General features: G+C 39.7%; 1 protein-coding gene across 1 annotated transcript in view; it reads left to right on the top strand.

Annotated features, from left to right (window-relative positions):
* The window catches only part of RASGRP1 (RAS guanyl releasing protein 1), a 72,713-nt gene extending 61,439 nt beyond the window's left edge, over window positions 1–11,274 (top strand). The window contains exons 11-17 of the mRNA XM_053594489.1: window positions 86–190; window positions 995–1,104; window positions 1,819–1,963; window positions 2,704–2,740; window positions 3,494–3,646; window positions 7,879–8,264; window positions 11,039–11,274. Of these exons, the coding sequence (XP_053450464.1) occupies window positions 86–190; window positions 995–1,104; window positions 1,819–1,963; window positions 2,704–2,740; window positions 3,494–3,646; window positions 7,879–8,264; window positions 11,039–11,173 (1,071 nt within the window). The 3' untranslated portion in view covers window positions 11,174–11,274. The remainder of the gene's footprint in view (window positions 1–85; window positions 191–994; window positions 1,105–1,818; window positions 1,964–2,703; window positions 2,741–3,493; window positions 3,647–7,878; window positions 8,265–11,038) is intronic.
* Window positions 11,275–17,203: the final 5,929 nt, after the last annotated feature.

Raw genomic sequence — 17,203 nt, 5'->3', positions numbered from 1 at the left:
ATTCATAGAAACAACTGTCAAGCAGTGGGGAAAGGAGTTATAGTTTATAGTAGTCATGGGGATCTCTCTCAATATTTCATTTTAGCCACTAACACCTTCAAAGCCACCAGTAGTAGTGGACTGGGCCTCCGGAGTATCTCCCAAACCTGACCCAAAGACGATTAGCAAACACGTCCAGAGGATGGTGGATGTAAGTACAACTGTTGTTTCGGCAGTCAAGAGCAAGGCACTGCCAGGCTTGGTTTTGCATGTGGGGAGAGGAGAGCACAGGGGGAGAGACATGAAAGTGAAGAGATACTTGCCCCCTATGTGAGCACAGGGAACAGCTTCTCATATCGTGGTTGGAGAACAATTCAGAAGTTACATTTTGACAAAAACACTTTGGTCTCGGGGGTGCCTCTAAAGACTAGCAGGAGAGCAAATGTTGAAGTTTGTAGATTTGGGGCAGAGAAGTGGTGGGGAAAGTCTCAGTATAGTAAGAGTAATAAGCTGAATGTAAAACTAAAAGTTTTAGCACTGTTTTGATTCAGTTCTCTGTGCTGGACCCCGAGGAGGGGTATACACTCTCCTACTTTTGCGTTTTTTCCCTGTGGACTATTCCCATGTAACCATAGAAAACTAAGAGCAGAAAAATAAGCTGCAGATTAAGAATGCAGAGGGCACACTGCCAACTGGGCTGCATGTAGAAGCTTCTCAGAGAAGGTGCACTCTGAGCAGAGCAGTGAGAGAAGACAGTGGAGGGAGAACATCCTTCTGCAATGAACTGCTACACAGCAGCCAGGGTGACAGCTGTGCTGACGGAGTGACAGCACCTGCCCACCTTCTAGCTGCTGGTACCAGCAGTTTGCCACAGCTTAAGGAGCATGTTTCCTTGTGCATCTCACACATGTTTAGAGAGGCATTTATCCAACTGCCCCAGCACTTTATTGTTTGACTAAAGAGAGAGCTGGTTCGTTTCTCTTTAGTAATCACCAAAGAAACTCCTTTTCCACAGTCTGTCTTCAAGAACTATGATCATGACCAGGATGGATACATTTCTCAGGAAGAGTTTGAAAAGATTGCTGCGAGTTTTCCATTTTCCTTCTGTGTAATGGACAAAGACAGGTGAGGGTTTGTGTATAGAATTATGAGGTTCTGGGCCCACTAGTGAGAACAAGTTTATGGGTGTCACTAGAAGAATTTGTAAACTTGGGTGTGTTGCTACTATGATCACTTAGTCAATCAAGTGAATGCCTGTCTTTAGACCACAACAAACTAAATGTGCATGCTTTTTACACAGAACTGACCATTTCATAAATCTGCCAATTTAGGAATCATCAACTATAAATAAAAGTTTAGTCCTCCTCCTTGCTTTGTCCTTACAGATTCTAAGAAACAACTACTATTTATTAATACTTTGCATATTTACTTTTCTTAAGGTTACATATGTCCTGTCTTGGTTCTCTATAGGAAGCCAATTGTATGGTTAGTGGGTTCCAATTATGTACAGTCTCTAAAGTCAGAAACTTACCATAAGGCATTTCCCTCCCTAAAGACACATTTTAAACCACCTCTTTCTTAATTCTTACAGATAATGGTCAAATTAGTTGGCAAAGCTAGTTTGTCCAAAGAACAACTCTGTGAAAATGAATAATGCTGCCTCACCTACTTACTACACATTATCCCATATCCTTATTAAGAGCAGGGCTCCTAGAAGTAATCGTCAGGTAACATGCACTATATTACCACTGAGGATAAACAGAAAGCTGAGTTTCTAAGGCTAGCAGCCACCCTTGCCTCCCTCCCCCTCACATTCTTGCCTTGGACGTTTGCTGGCAGGGAAGGCCTCATCAGCAGGGACGAGATCACAGCCTACTTCATGAGGGCCAGCTCAATCTACTCCAAGCTGGGCCTGGGCTTTCCTCACAACTTCCAAGAGACCACATACCTGAAGCCCACTTTCTGTGACAACTGTGCTGGATTTGTAAGTTATTCATAGGGTGTTCAAGGTTGTTGAACCTGGGGAGGGATTTGGGGCAGTTTAAGACAAGAACAGACCTCACAATCCTTACACAACCATCCTAGCCTAGAGCCCAGGCAAACACCTCGGATAAACCAGGGCCCAGGTGTGTGCTTTTTACCTGCCCTTACCTTCTCTCACTTCTCCCAGATTTGGTTTTGTCCTCTCTGGTGGATAAAGCCTTGGATAGCCTTGGGTAAATGGTACTGGGAATGTTGAACTGGGGATATACTTTTAAAAGTACTGTTTCAAATGTGAGAGAAAAGAAATGTGAGACACCTTCCTCCCCTTTTCAAAAGAAAGGCCTTCGAGGTCACCTGGGCTCTGCCTCTCCTCCATCCCCCCCTTAACCACTAGTTTCCTCCAAAACCCAAGTTCCTGATCTAACCTACATCCTTGTCCCTCAGTTTGGAGTCCTGAGTAGCCTGTTGTCCATTGATTAACTCATTTCAGGCCTGGACAAGGCCTGTGTCATAAAACCAGGGTTAGGGTTAGGGTCTTTAACATTTGACTCTGATCAGCACAAACTCTTCCTGTTTTCAGTTTAAAATCAGATGGACAAACCATGAAAGGTAAGTAAGGTTTCCTTCCCCTTGAGCTAGGGAGTAGGATGAGGGAAAATAAAGAATGACTGTCAACTTTCAGCTTCATGCCAGATAAATGAATGACTCGTGGTTACATTCTATCTCCTGTTTGTCTCCTAGCTCTGGGGAGTGATCAAGCAAGGCTATCGATGTAAAGGTAAGACATCATTGTCGATGGAGTTGTTTTCCCTCATTTTAGGGCCTGTTCTCTAGAGCATTTTTTTATCCTTAGTAGATGTCTATTCAGTCTACAACTTCTCAGCAGAGTTCAGAGCCTCATCCCCAAACTGGCCTCCTAGGGCTTCCCCTGAGAATGACTGTCACCACACAGGACAGAGGAATGCCTGCGTGACTAGTTAAGCACTTTCCCTTTACAGATCTTCTTTCTGCCCTGGTTGCCCTGGAAGTAGGGATGGCTGGTAGGAGCCAGTGCTCTCATAAGTCGTGTAAGGGTGAGTCCTAAATGAAAAGGATAAATCATGTCTTAAACAGAAGATAAATGATTACTAAAGGCTGTCTGCAGCTTTCCTTGTATCAGTAGAGACCTCAGGACGTAATTGTCTTTCCCATGACTAGGAAAACTTAAGAGTTGAAGTAGAGAAGGTCTTTTACTACAGAAAGAAAGAATAAGACTTAACAGCTGGGAGCTTCCTGAGGGTTTCCCTAGAGTAGGCAGGATGCTGGGACACCATTTCTTCCCTCCAACGTAACAGCAAACTGCTCCTGATGCTGAGACTCGCTGATAAAGGCTATGACAAGGGTGTGAGAGAATGCTAGGTTCATTAGGAATATTAGGTCTCCCAGCTCCAGAAGGACAGATGCGTGACAAGAGAGCACTGAATGAATTTTGGCAATGAGACTCTGAAGAGAAAAAGCGAAGGATGTCCTGACCTGGGTGTCTTGTCCACAGACTGCGGGATGAACTGCCACAAACAATGCAAAGATCTGGTCGTTTTTGAGTGCAAGAAACGAGCCAAGAACCCAACAGCTCCCACAGAGAACAGCACCTCTGTGGAGCCAGTGTCCAACCTCTGTTCTTTAGGAGCCAAAGATCTGCTCCATGGTAAGTAGGCACAGGGAACACTTATCTTGGAATGTGAAACGGGAAGGGACAAGTTTGAGAGGAAGAAAGACGACCTCATGATTTTGTGTCTTCACTTTCAATTGAGTTTGTCCTAGGCTAAGCCAGGGCTGATGACCTCCCACAGTTCTGCATTTCAGCTCCCTGCCTATGTGTCAGATGTAAGGGGGCTATAATAGCAGAACGGAAATTTGTCATAAAAATCAGCAGGTATTTATTGAGCACTTACACTAAGTACTGTCTTCTGGCCAAGAAAGTGCCTCAAGTTAACACAACTATCCTACCCCAGATCCAAATCCAAAACAATTAGAGAGGGAATATGTGTATGTATATGTCTATACAATTTACCTTCATATAGAACATAGTATATAAATAACATTAATTTAGAAGGCATAGTTGCATTCAGAAACAAAGGTAAACATCTCTGTAGCTCAGTACTGTATTAAAAACACACAGTAAGGAGCAGATGCTGAAGCTACTGGTCTGCTTGTCTGCATGTCTAGAAGCAGGCATAGGCATTAGGGAATTTGCTTTCTGTACAGTAACGGAGATTACCTATTCATGAGAGATGATCAGAACCAGACTCACTGCTTAAATTTGAGGAAGAAGCCTGGGGGCGGGGAGGGAGGTAGAACTGTCACTTAAGCTTAGCAGGAGGAAACAAACTTAGCCACAGGCAAAGTCCTATACTGCTTGAGTGGTTATCTGTGATATCCCCAGAAGGAGCCCAAAGCTGTTAATTTAAGACCAGATCCTAGACTAGAAACCCTGAGGAGCCAGGTAGAGGTTCTAGAAACAGAAGGACAAATGCAGAAAGGAAGCCCCCAGGCAATTGGGACTTGCAGATTAAAATTCCAGATAATATGAGGAAAATCCTATGACTAAGCCAAGAAATTCAACAACTGAGGGGTAAATTGTCAAATTCATTCACATCAAAATTTAAGCAAGAGTATAGTAAGGAACAATCGTAAACTAGGCATGTTTGAAATGTGCTAGGTCTAAATAGCAACTAGGCAGAAAGGATGGCCTCTGCTCCACGGAGTAGACCTAGCTAATGTACGGACGCGGAGCAGGCTACAAACAATGCAGGAATGTGTGCTAGGAGCCCTCCGGTTGCAGCAACAGCAAGCGATGGTAGTATGGAGGAAAGAGACTGCTGTGTGGGGCTGTTGGGAAGCACTTTACAGAGAAGATGGAATTTTAGCGAAGTCTTAAAGGAAAGGTAAATTAAGTCAGGGGAGAGGGTGGAGTGCATTCCACATCGGATGTACAGTAAAAGGCTAGGGTAGAGAACCTTCGGTGCTGTTGAGACAGGGGAAAGGCAGTGTGGCAGAAGTTAAGATGTAGTTAGGTTGAAGGGAGAACAGTCTGGACAGCCTGCATTATGAGAAGAGGAGATAGATGACAGGACTCTAGTGAGAGGCCTGATGCTGGGGTGTGTGGTGGCTTCACAGTGCTACAGCAGGCCCTAAAAACTACCACCTTGACTTCCTAAAGAACATGGAAGTCTTCAGCTGAAACTCCAATGCTTATTAGGTTGGTGCCAGTTTTATATAGTGTAAAAGCCATGTGAATTCTAATCAGAACCAAAAGAGAAAAATTCATTTTTGACAATAGGCAAGACTATCTGTTGTTCTTACTAATGACTTTTTTCTCCCTGCATGGAAAATTTCATTTTTGACAATAGGCAAGACTATCTGTTGTTCTTACTAATGACTTATTTCTTCTTTCTTTTTTTTTTTCTTTTTGTAGAGACAGAGTCTGTCTGTTGCCCTCAGTAGAGTGCTGTGGCATCACACAGCTCACAGCAACCTCCAACTCCTGGGCTTAGATGATTCTCTTGCCTCCCCAGCATCCCGAGTAGCTGGGACTATAGGCGCCCACCATAATGCCTGGCTATTTTTTGTTGCAATTTGGCCAGGGCCAGGTTTGAACCTGCCACCCTCAGTACATGGGGCTGGTTTCCTACCCACTGAACCACAGGTGCTGCCCTACTAATGACTTTTTTCTCCCTGACTTGAAAATTTGGCCCAAACACAAAGTAAATGCCATATGCTAGTATCATTACTTTTTTGAAATAAGCTCCCTAATTTAGTAAGGCCACTATAGTTACAACAAATGCCTACAGAAAACTTTAAGTCCATGTAGTACACATTCTGAATGTGAAACACATCTGATGTTAGAGGGTTCTACTTCCCTAGAAGAAATGCAAATTCCTTTTTAATCAAACCCGCTGAGTACACATTTTCTGCTTTGTTCCTGAATTCGTCCCTGCACTTAGTATCTAAACATTGGCTGACCTCAAACTTTGAGATATTTTATTCTTAGAAAAAGCCCTAAGGAGATACTTTTTCCTCCCAAGAAAGGATATGCTAATCAACTAAGAAGGTGATGATTAACTTTTAATAAGAATGACCACAAATAGCATTGTGAAAGATAGGCCTGTATATTATGCATTCTGTTACTTTAAGAGGTACACGTAACCTTAGGGCAGCACAATTCTGTCACATAAAATACAAATTTTTGTAAGAAGGTGGCAGAGAGAATCCTGAATCTGGGGCCTCAAAAGAACCACCCAGAAGGGCTACTCCTAGAGATTTCTCCCCACTAAGTCCCAAACCCTGCCCCAAAATGGTAAGAAAAGGTCTTCTGAGGCTTTTTTTAGAACTCATTAGGAAATACAGCAGTGGGTAGGATAAACATGCCTGCATCATGGGCAACAAATGAAAACTGCTGTAAAATTGCTATAAGCCAAGGTCTGTTTGTAGTGGGCCGATTTGGTTATCACACATTCAAATTGCTTTCCTCTCCTTCCTAATAATTATTCTATAGATGGTACCTGTGAATGAAATCAAATTTCCAGTGATTTTTTTAGCCCAATATTATCTTTATTTCAGAGTAACTTTTTTGTATTTGTCAACTTTCACTTTCTTGAGTCTTACACCTCTCCTGACTTTTATAACACTGTGATGTCCTAGAACTCTTCCTGCAGTTTTAGGGCTCCCTTTCCTTGCTTTTTTATTTGCCGCCTTCTTTTTGCTCCCCCAAGAGGCAGAATGCCCCAGGTTTTCCCAAGCTTCCTGAATACCTAGGAATTCAACCTACATTACAGAAGCGGTTATATTCAGAAGCGGTTATATTCATAATAGGGGAATTTGGGTTGGTAAAAAGAATACAGCTATTACAAGAAAGCTGGAAAATGGAGATACAAAAAATTATCACCCACAAAATCCTCCTCCAAAAAAGACAATGTAGTTATTTTAGGGTAACCATAATAATTTAAATATTCTAGTACTTAAATAACAGTTTTTATCTTAACAATTTTGATCTTTATTTGGATAAATCTTAAATGCTAACTTATTTTTCCCTTCGGCAAAAATTAAACTAGGAACTTTAAGATTTTGTTAATTCAAGTTATAAATGCTAATTAGAAAACTGCCATTTTGACCTTACAATCCAAAGTTTTGAATGTCAGAGTGTTCAAAGTCAGGTACTGCTGAGTCTTTGCCTAACAGTGATCTTGGATGATGTGCACTTTATCTTAGAGCTTCCCTGCCACCGATTTCACATTACCTTTGTTCTTATTCTACTTAAATTACTTCTTGTGGTTGTTATTACCAGACCAGGTCTTGGGCAAGGTTGTTGGTTGAAGGAAGAAAACCAGAATTGCTTGCCTTTTCCCCATCAGTATCAAATGATGTTAATACAGTTGGAAACACACTCCACAAAGCTAAAATTTCCCTCTCACAGTTAAGCCATACCCAAGCACAAACGGTCCTACAAAGAAATCCTACCATCTGTTATAGGGCACTTGTATCAGCACTGAAACTTGAGCCCTGAGAGCGCCCAGGCCTCAGGGTCCACAGAAAGTATTTATGGAGCATCTGTCCATATATTGACACTGCTGTCTTTAATTAATGAAACCTCACAGCACTGAGGCAGGGGTTTCAACTTATTCAGAAACAGAAACCCACAATAGCAATTTCTGTGCAAAAAGAAAAAGATGGCATTCAGGGTAGAGTAGCCTGACATCAGTGGCAATGGCTTGGCCATCAAAGCCCCTGAATTTTAGCCTCCACTTACCCACTAAATGAGTACCTAAAATGTGGATCCTCTTGACGCCCAGAACTCCTGAAACATGCAAAGTCCCATTTGGAACTTATGTTTCAATTTTGAGTCTCTGCTCTTCTAATATGTTCTGTATCTTCCTACAGCACCTGAAGAAGGACCTTTTACCTTCCCTAATGGGGAGGCTGTGGAACACAGCGAGGACAGTAAAGATCGGACCATCATGCTGATGGGAGTGTCCTCACAGAAGATTTCTGTTCGCCTGAAGAGGACTGTTGCCCACAAGGCCACCCAGACTGAATCCCTGACTTGGACTGGCAGTGAGGGCCCCTCAGGTCCTTTTGTGCTGTCTTCTCCAAGGAAGACAGCCCAGGATACTCTTTATGTGCTTCCCAGTCCCACGTCTCCATGCCCCAGCCCAGTCTTAGTCAGAAAGCGGGCTTTTGTCAAGTGGGAGAATAAAGAATCCCTCATAAAATCGAAGGACGAGCTCCCTCACCTAAGACTCCCAACTTACCAAGAACTGGAACAGGTACCTTCCTTCCTTTCCCTTTTCCTTTTGTTCAGACTCTTAGAGAAGTAGGTCTAAGCCTTGGAAGAGCATGTGAACTGAAGAGACTACATACAGACAGACCAGAGGGAGGGAGGACAGATTCCAGCCTTCTCACAAAGGACTCAGCGGGGCCCCTGGTTCACATCACACAGGTAGAAGAGAGTATACAGGGAGGAGCCACCATGCAGAAGCCACTTGCAGACTGTTGGTCTCAGTGCCTCCAGCTCTGTGCACAGTAGGATCATTGAGAAAAAAGTTTCTACTGGCCACTTACTGTTTTGACACTACTCCCCTTTTCTAGATGGAACTATTGCCTAATCCTATTTCCTAGAGGTCTTTAACTTGTTCATCAGGGTTGTGGTGAGAACCTTCATAGTTGCCTAGGCATCTTCCCAAAGAAGGCAGGTGATTTTAGTGCTACAACAACAAAGAAAAAAAAAAGAGAGAGAAAGTGGCATATTAGCTCACCACAGACAATGCCTCCCTCTTAACATATGTATAGATGAGGGGAATCTTTTCTAACGTATTTTATTATTAGGCTCACAATGTCCTAATTTTCAGGTTCCCCATAGAGGTGTTGGAAAAGACAAAATTAAAGGTTACCAAGAAAAGATCAACAGTTTGGGAATATGGTGCCAGGATCTGAGATAAGGAAACAATGAGATTTTTTAAAAAGAAAAGATAGATAGGAACTATCTATCTATTAGAGCCAACAGGCAGGTGTCCAGATCCTCAATTCTTCAGAGTCCACAGTTCATGGTGAGGGCCAGCTTTTGTTAGACTTCTTGTCATGAGACAGTCGTTTCTTACTAATTATAGGTAACAAGCCATTTTTGAGACAGACGGATGTATCAAAGGGAGAGAAATGCCTGTCTGACTTTTTTCCAATTTGGAGGCCTGTCAGGACAGATACAAAATCAAAACATCCATGTAGCCAGCATTCCTTATACAAGTCTATATACTACATGGCGAAATTGTCCATGAGAGTTTCAGAATTCCCTGTGTTATATTCAACATGGTATTAACCCCTTTCTTGTCAGACTCCGGGAACTGAATTAGAGAAACATTTAAAGAAACAAGTTACATAACGTATGTGAAACTTGATTTGGTGCCTGGAACAAAGAATATATTAGGAGCAACATATGAAAAAAAGAACATATTTTCTGGATGAAAAGTGCTTTCTTTTTTTTTTTTTTAAGATAAAGACATGCTTTAAAAATCAAGTCCTTCTTTTTAGGGACCAAACCCAACTTTTGAGAACAATGAAAGAAACCTTGAAAAATGAATAGAAATGATAGAATAGAATTAACTTTGGTCTTGGAAGCAAAGATTTGTTTTCAGTCCTAGATGTTCCTTACACCAGCTGTTAAACTCTACAACCTGTTTGGGGCTCTGCTTGATATTTTAAGTGCCTAATGAAAAGGAACAATGTAAATGGCAACAAAGCTTCAAAAACAAATTGACTCAGAGAAATATTTTAGATGAGTTAGTCCCAGAATAATCCCTATCCAGTAATACCAGAGCCAGTAAACCCTCACCATCTTCCCAGTAGCCTCTTTACTTTCAGCTTTGCCAAATAGACTTAAGGTCCACAATTCACTATGTACATTGTGTCCCACTTTCCTATTAAGTAATATTCTTGCAGTAATTTGTCTGATATTAATATTGCAATTAGGTGGTTATGTGTATCTCTGAACCAACTTGGAAAAGCTCTTCGGGCTGGATATGCCTGGGTTTAAGTATCTAATCTGATACTGTATGACAACGTTTTCTGCTCTTATAAAATTCATATACCATTGAAGTTTAAGGTATTTCTATTATCATATAACACAGCACCAGGCACATACCAAGTGCTCAATATTAATATCGTAGCTAACAGACAGCTATCTAGGTAGCTCAGGTCAATCCAGTGTATCCTAAATGACCTAGACCTTGCCTATATACAGTATTCTTTTGGAGTAATCAGTGTGGTATAATGTAAGAACACCAGACTCAAAATTAAATAGGAATCAACAATAGGCTGTATACTTAAATCACTACAAGATCAACAAATCCTAATTTAGGGAATGGGATAAAATTCTTCATCAGAGGCTCGGTGCCTATAGCTCAGCGGCTAGGGCACCAGCCACGTACACCGGAGCTGGCAGATTGGAATCCAGCCTGGACCTGCCAAACAACAAGAACTAGAACCAAAAAATAGTCGGGCATTGTGGTGGGCACCTGTAGTCCCCAGCTATTTGGAAAGCAAAAGAATCGCTAAAGCCCAAGAGTTTGAGGTTGCTGTGAACCTTGACGCCATGGCACTCTACCCAGGGCAACATTCTGACCCAAAAAAACAGAATTCATCAGAAAGGTACATTGGTTTTCAGTGACTTGGGGGAAAAAACTTACAATAAATGCACTATAACATTCCATATAGAATTCTCAGTCGCTGCTTTCATGGCAAAGACTGTTTCTGCATAGTTAAAACCTCCTACTATACACATCCAAAGGTTTTGTCATTATACACCTACTGGTAGAGAAATGGATTATTCTGCATGATAGCCACTCACATCTTTGATATGATCACAAAGACTAATTGCTATTTGCAAAGACTCATTTGATACTTAACTTGTTATTTTCTATTCAGGGCAAAATAACATTCTCAGCCATGGTGAATAGGACATGCCAATCAAGTATAGTGCTCCCAATATTGTAATGATTTGTTATTCATGGCTGCTTTATTAACATACCTCATTTTCCTTTCCCTTTAGGAAATAAATACCTTGAAGGCAGATAATGATGCCCTAAAGATCCAACTGAGATATGCAAAGAAGAAAATAGAATCCCTCCAGCTTGAAAAAAGCAATCATGTTTTAGCTCAAATGGAGCAAAGTGACTGTTCTTAGCCCAGAAACTCAAGGAACACAATCTGTAGATGAGTATACTGGAGATCTCAAATTCTAAACTGAATGACAAAGACACGGAGAACCTTAAACTGACCAGCTTTTAAAACTCTGAAAGAAGCCTGCTACCATGGATTTATAGAAAATATTCCTAACGTGCGATATTGTTTCCTCTTTCAGTCACATGTGACTCGAAGGGGAGGAAAGCTGAAGAATGCAAAACTTTTGCCATTCATACCACTTTTCTTTCTGGGATTAATACTGAAAGTATGCTAACACATGACTGTAGTTTCCTGGCAAGGTAGCTTTTCATGTGGTCTGCCGAGCTAATTCTTCTTTAGAACTAAAATCTCTGGAAAACAAATTTTACTCCTTTTCAAGGTTTTTTGTAAACTGAAGGATAAGCTTTGTTCCATCCAAAGCCTGCTTATGATGGAAATATACCCATATTCCAAAAGTAGATTTACTTCCTCCATATCCCAGCATTCTTGTGAATCTGGTTCCTACTTCACTACCTCAGATCTGATCAATTAGCCTCTGTTCCTTTCTTCACTACACTCATACACACATGAGCATATCTACCTAGAAGTGAATTTCTACAGATGTAGCCACAGCTTTTTAGAGGCCTATTGAACATGATATCCAATTGCAGGTCAACCACAGTTGTAGTCTTATAGTTATCATAAAATAAGTAATTGAAATAAGTAACCTGGAAACACAGCTATTACCATTTCTTACATGACTGACTAATTAGTTAAACATAATGCAAACATTTATTCTGTGGATAGAATTAGGAATTGATGGCTTTAAAAAAAATTCTGAAGATCTGCTTAACTCTTCATGTTCCATCTTTATCTTCTGAAGTAAACTATTTTTACAGTTCTCTTTCTAAACTGAACTTGTGCTTGAAATGTCTTCACCATTAATGTTATGTAGAAATAAGCTAATGGGATCAGTGGCTTAAATAACAGCTGACAGTGTGTACATATGTATATACAGTATCAGGCATGCCTGTGGCTTAGAATTTTGTTTCCTCCATAAAATATGGCAATGAATCAAACAACTTTTAGACATTACACAAATTCACAAAGTTCAGTTTGTTACAAAGATGAGGAAATTGCTCATAAGATAAAATGTGTTACTTGGCAAAATCACAAGTAACAGTCCTGTGAGTCTCCTGTTCTGAAAGTTAATGTGATAAATGAGCTTATTTAGTTACCTGGGCAACTATTCACCAATTTGTCAGCCTTTTTATAGTTCTCTTTAAAAAATTATATGATCATTTTCCTTTTTTAAGGGACTTAGTGCGTGTAAAGTCTGGTACCAAGCTGACTTGAAATTTATCCATAGGTTGATCAGTTGGCAAGAATATAATCTTAAAGACCCAAATCTAAAGCCAACACCACCAAGTCAGCCTTGTGAAGGATTTGGATCCATTAACAATTTTCTTTGATGTAAGACCAGTTTCCATTTGCATTCCTCCTTGTACTGAGTTTTAGTGACAAAAGAACTAGTTTGTAGTTAATGTTTCAATAAATTTTAAAGAATCATTTTATACATGTATTTACCCTTTCCTAAACCCAAACTCTCCAAAGCAAGGCTGCTAAGATGCCACTACCTAGTATATAAACTTACAGTAGCACTTTGCTTTATATGAAACAAACACGAATTATGATAAACTTTAAAATTCCTATTATCCTCCTTTGATGTAAACCAAGAGAGTATAGCTCACTTTCTTTAAACATAGTCATGAAATACAATTTTCATTTATCTTACCTGCCATCCAAAATAAAGACCCCAGATAAATTTTATGTAAATAACCTGCAATCTGTAGGAATTCAAAAGGTCACAGTCCTCTTAATTAGTCAAATTAACAATGGTCTCAAGCACTGAATAATTTGTCACTGAAATGGATAGGAAGAAGTAGTTTCATCACAGGTTTCTATAGTCCAGCAAAGACCAAAGAAATACAGTATACAAGTTAATAGAATTTGTGTTGAGCTACATGGGGTTAGTGGAATCTACAGAAATAATTTGGCCAGATATTTATCTGCCAGAATACAGACAAACCTTGTATTAACGTCACTTCTCATTTTTTCTTTGCTAACTGACTCATCTTTTTACTGCCCATTTGTGAATTTCTGTCTAAAGATGTGTAATGTAAAAGAAAAAAAAATGTACAGATTGTAAAGCGTTTTTTGATACTTAATGTAAGTTTTCTTTGTGTAATATTTATATGATAAAAGACAATAGGATCCCTACAACATGTCTTGTGTTTCTTCTTCTTTACAGATATGTGGAACTTTTGGAAACTTCACCTTTTTACTATAATCCACACCTGAAACCACTCCCCTATTCTACTAGCCAAACTGAGTTTTCCTGGGAGGAAAAACAAAGCAACTAGATTGTTCAGTTTAAATTTTTCTAAATCTTTTCACAGTACAGAAATATTCAACCTATTCCCTCTTTTAATAACTTACAGTGATACCAAAGATTAAGTCTATAAATACTTAACATTAAAGTAGACAAATTTTAAATTGTCATTTCTCTTTTGTCTTTAATCCCACAGTTCCATCTAAGCAAACCAGCAAGAAGAGAAATTTTGAAGCTGTAAGTAAAATTGGTAGAAAATAGCTCAATCCAATGTATAGACCCACCCAAAGCAATTCATTTGTGGTCATGATTAGAGTGTTTACAGAGACAGCCATGATTTCCCCTTAATCCCCAATTTTTTGTTTAACCAGACCAATGAAAAGGGGGAGGAAAATTCCTTCACTTAAATTCCATTGTAGAGTGCATTCTGGTACCTTTAAATGGGGGTGTATTGGGCTGCACCTGTGACTCAGTGAGTAGGGCACTGTCCCCATATACCGAGGGTGGCAGGTTCAAACTCGGCCCAGGCCAAACTGCAACAAAAAAATAGGTGTTGTGGCAACCGCCTCTAGTCCTAGCTACTCGGGAGGCGAGGCAACAGAATCACCTAAGCCCAGGAGTTGGAGGCTGCTGTGAGCTGTGACACCACAGCACTCTACCGAGGGCAAAGCAAGACTCTGTATCTAAAAAAAAATTATAAATAAATGGGGGTGTATTCATCATTTTGGCAATTCATAATATTTCATACAAAATAATGAAGTCACACTGCCAACGTAACCTCACAGAGAAATGAAACTGCCTCCTCACCTCCCACCCCAATTCCCATCCCAAATATCTCTACCCTGTGCTCTTTACAAGGTATAGACAATATCATTCATTACTGAGGACATTTTCTGGCCACAATCTTTCTAGGCTGTCGTACCTTCTTTTGTCACAATATTAATGTAATTAAATATTTGGAGTTAAAATTTTTTTCCCAGTTTAAACAGGCAAAATTTCCCTGATCTGCCAAACACAAGGAAACAGACTCAAAGAAAACACTTGTCTCACTTTTCAGGAGTGCTTCTGGGTAATGGTGTGGCAACTATGTACAGACAGTACATAAAGTCTTTATGTATATGGTCCGAGGGAAAGGTAGGTTACTACTTTAATCCAGAAATTCCCAGTTAGATCATCTCTATACATGCTCTTAGGTACCACAGAATGGACAAAGAAGAAAAAAGGGGAAGGAAAATGAGGTAACAGAAAAATGAAATTGAAAACTAGGCAAAAAAGAATGAAAAGGAGGTATCGAAAAGATGCTGGATTTAGGAAGCAGTGAAGTGCCACTCATATCTTCTATGTCGGAATCTAACTTAATTTACAAAATATGTTCACATTATGGCCTTTCACATTAGAACCCAAGTCAACTCACTGCTATTGTAGATACGGCCAAGCAAACAGTTCTACAAATGTTTACTGAAAAGATTATTCTGAAAATCCTACCTTACAGGAAAGAGTAAGATATTAGAGTCTCGATGATTCAGTTTTTCATACAAACAAGGTTTATAGGAATGTGTAAGTAGGAGTGGTTTCAGCTCCAACATGATTCCAGGAACAAGTACTGAACTTAGATAAGATTTATAGTGATTGCAGCGAAAAACCCAAATAGCACTCTTACGAAGGTAGAAGTCTTATAGAAACTGATAAACTATTTTTTCTGCCATATTTACTATAAATCTTTAGTAGTAAAGTTAAAAGTAGTTGTAAATCCCCTTTCTATATCCTAAAAAGAAATGAAGTAGATGGGACGGTGCCTGTGGCTCAGTGGGTAGGGCACCGACCCCATACACCGAGGGTGACGGGTCGAACCCGACCCCAGCCAAATTGCAAAAAAAAGAAAAAAAGAAATGAAGCAGAGTTGTAAATGTTTTAAATGAATATTTTTAAACTAATAACTCCTTTGAAATGTTTCACTCAAATGGTCTTTTGCTTACATATTTTTTAAGAATTAGTTTTCAGAGTTCATAGCTACTGATAAAGGTGTTTTCTTAATTATGGAAAGCCTTTTTTCAACTATCACAAATAAAATTGTCTTTTCATTAAACAAAAACACAAAAAACTAAATTTACAAATAACTAATAAAAAAAATTATTTATCCTAAACACATTTCTTCAGTTAGCCTGAAAAATACATTTCCAAGATTATAGTATATACAACGTTCACCTTTAAAATTTTAACATTATTTTAGATTTTATCACAGGGTTTACTATAAAACAACAAAAAACCTGCCTAATATCAAATACCATTTGTCCTCTAGCAACAATTCAGCTTTCTATCCATTGAGTTGGTTAGATCACAGAGAGTTGTTATGCACAGGTATTGACCAGGAACCTATACCAAAATACACATTTTACAGTGGGATTGGAAAAAAGCGTGTATGACCAGCTATTTCCTCTCTCTACACTGAGAAAAACACGTTGCAGTACAATTGCATTTGTACTGAGGTCTTTATAAAACAACCGAAGGAGGAGACAAGTGTCTCTTTCCTCACTTAGCAAGTAAGGACAAATCAATCCTTGAAAGCTAAGGTCATTCCAACCCATAGCATCCTTGGCCTAATGCCATGATTTGGATTCACAACTCCTAATTCCCAAGCCTTTGATTGCCTCAACCACCAAACCATATAGCCATTCCCCAAACTTGTGTTTGTTAAAGCTAGCTATGAATCAGAATTACCAAGGGAGGCCTTAACCCTAATCCTGATGATCAAAGCTGAAAATCAGTACCTTAATCCTATGTGACACAGCTCAGCCTGCCTTTTAATAGACAGGTACCTAAAGTGAGGGCACATATGATGAAGAGACCACTTTGAAAGAATATTTTTGACACCACCATGTAAAATTGGTATGGATCTTTGTCCCATTAAAGTAATTCTAACACAAACTTAAATTGCTCTGTCAAACAAAATTCCCATAGATTTCAAATCCAATTAGAAAATAAATCAAGGGCGGCGCCTGTGGCTCAGTCGGTAGGGCGCCGGCCTCATATACCGAGGGTGGCGGGTTCAAAGCCAGCCCCGGCTGAAGCCGAACTGCAACCAAAAAAAAAAAAAAAAAAAAGCTGGGCCTTGTGGCGGGCGCCTGTGGTCCCAGCTACTGGGGAGGCTGAGGCAAGAGAATCTCTTAAGCCCAGGAGTTGGAGGTTGCTGTGAGCTGTGTGAGGCCACGGCACTCTACCGAGGGCCATAAAGTGAGATTCTGTCTCTACAAAAAAAAAAAAGAAAAGAAATCAAATATGCACAGTAAAGAACAGACATGGGCTTCAATTAATGGAACTTAAGAGAAACCTGGCCAGAGGAATTTCCTGTACTAGAAAAAAAGGAATTGCGATAACTTCCTATTGAACACAACTAATAGGGAAAGCCCTATTTTGTAAAGTTAAAATACACAAAGCACATCCACAGGAATACAGATGAGGCAGAGTCTATACTCCTTTCCATCAAAGGTGGGGTCATTTATGAGTCTCAAACCTGAACAAAATACAGGTAACAGTCTAAATCCAATCATGACAATAAAATACTTTCCATTTTTAAGTTTGATGGTAATATTTACATTTTAAAAAATAGTTTTTTTCTTTTTTGTTTTTTAAAAAGTTACAACATGCTCAAGGATACATACA

This window comes from Nycticebus coucang, chromosome 6 (genome assembly GCF_027406575.1).
Source record: "Nycticebus coucang isolate mNycCou1 chromosome 6, mNycCou1.pri, whole genome shotgun sequence".
In the NCBI taxonomy this organism is placed as follows: domain Eukaryota; kingdom Metazoa; phylum Chordata; class Mammalia; order Primates; family Lorisidae; genus Nycticebus; species Nycticebus coucang.
Note: the sequence above shows the minus strand (reverse complement) of the source record. Positions and strands in the feature narration are given on the sequence as shown.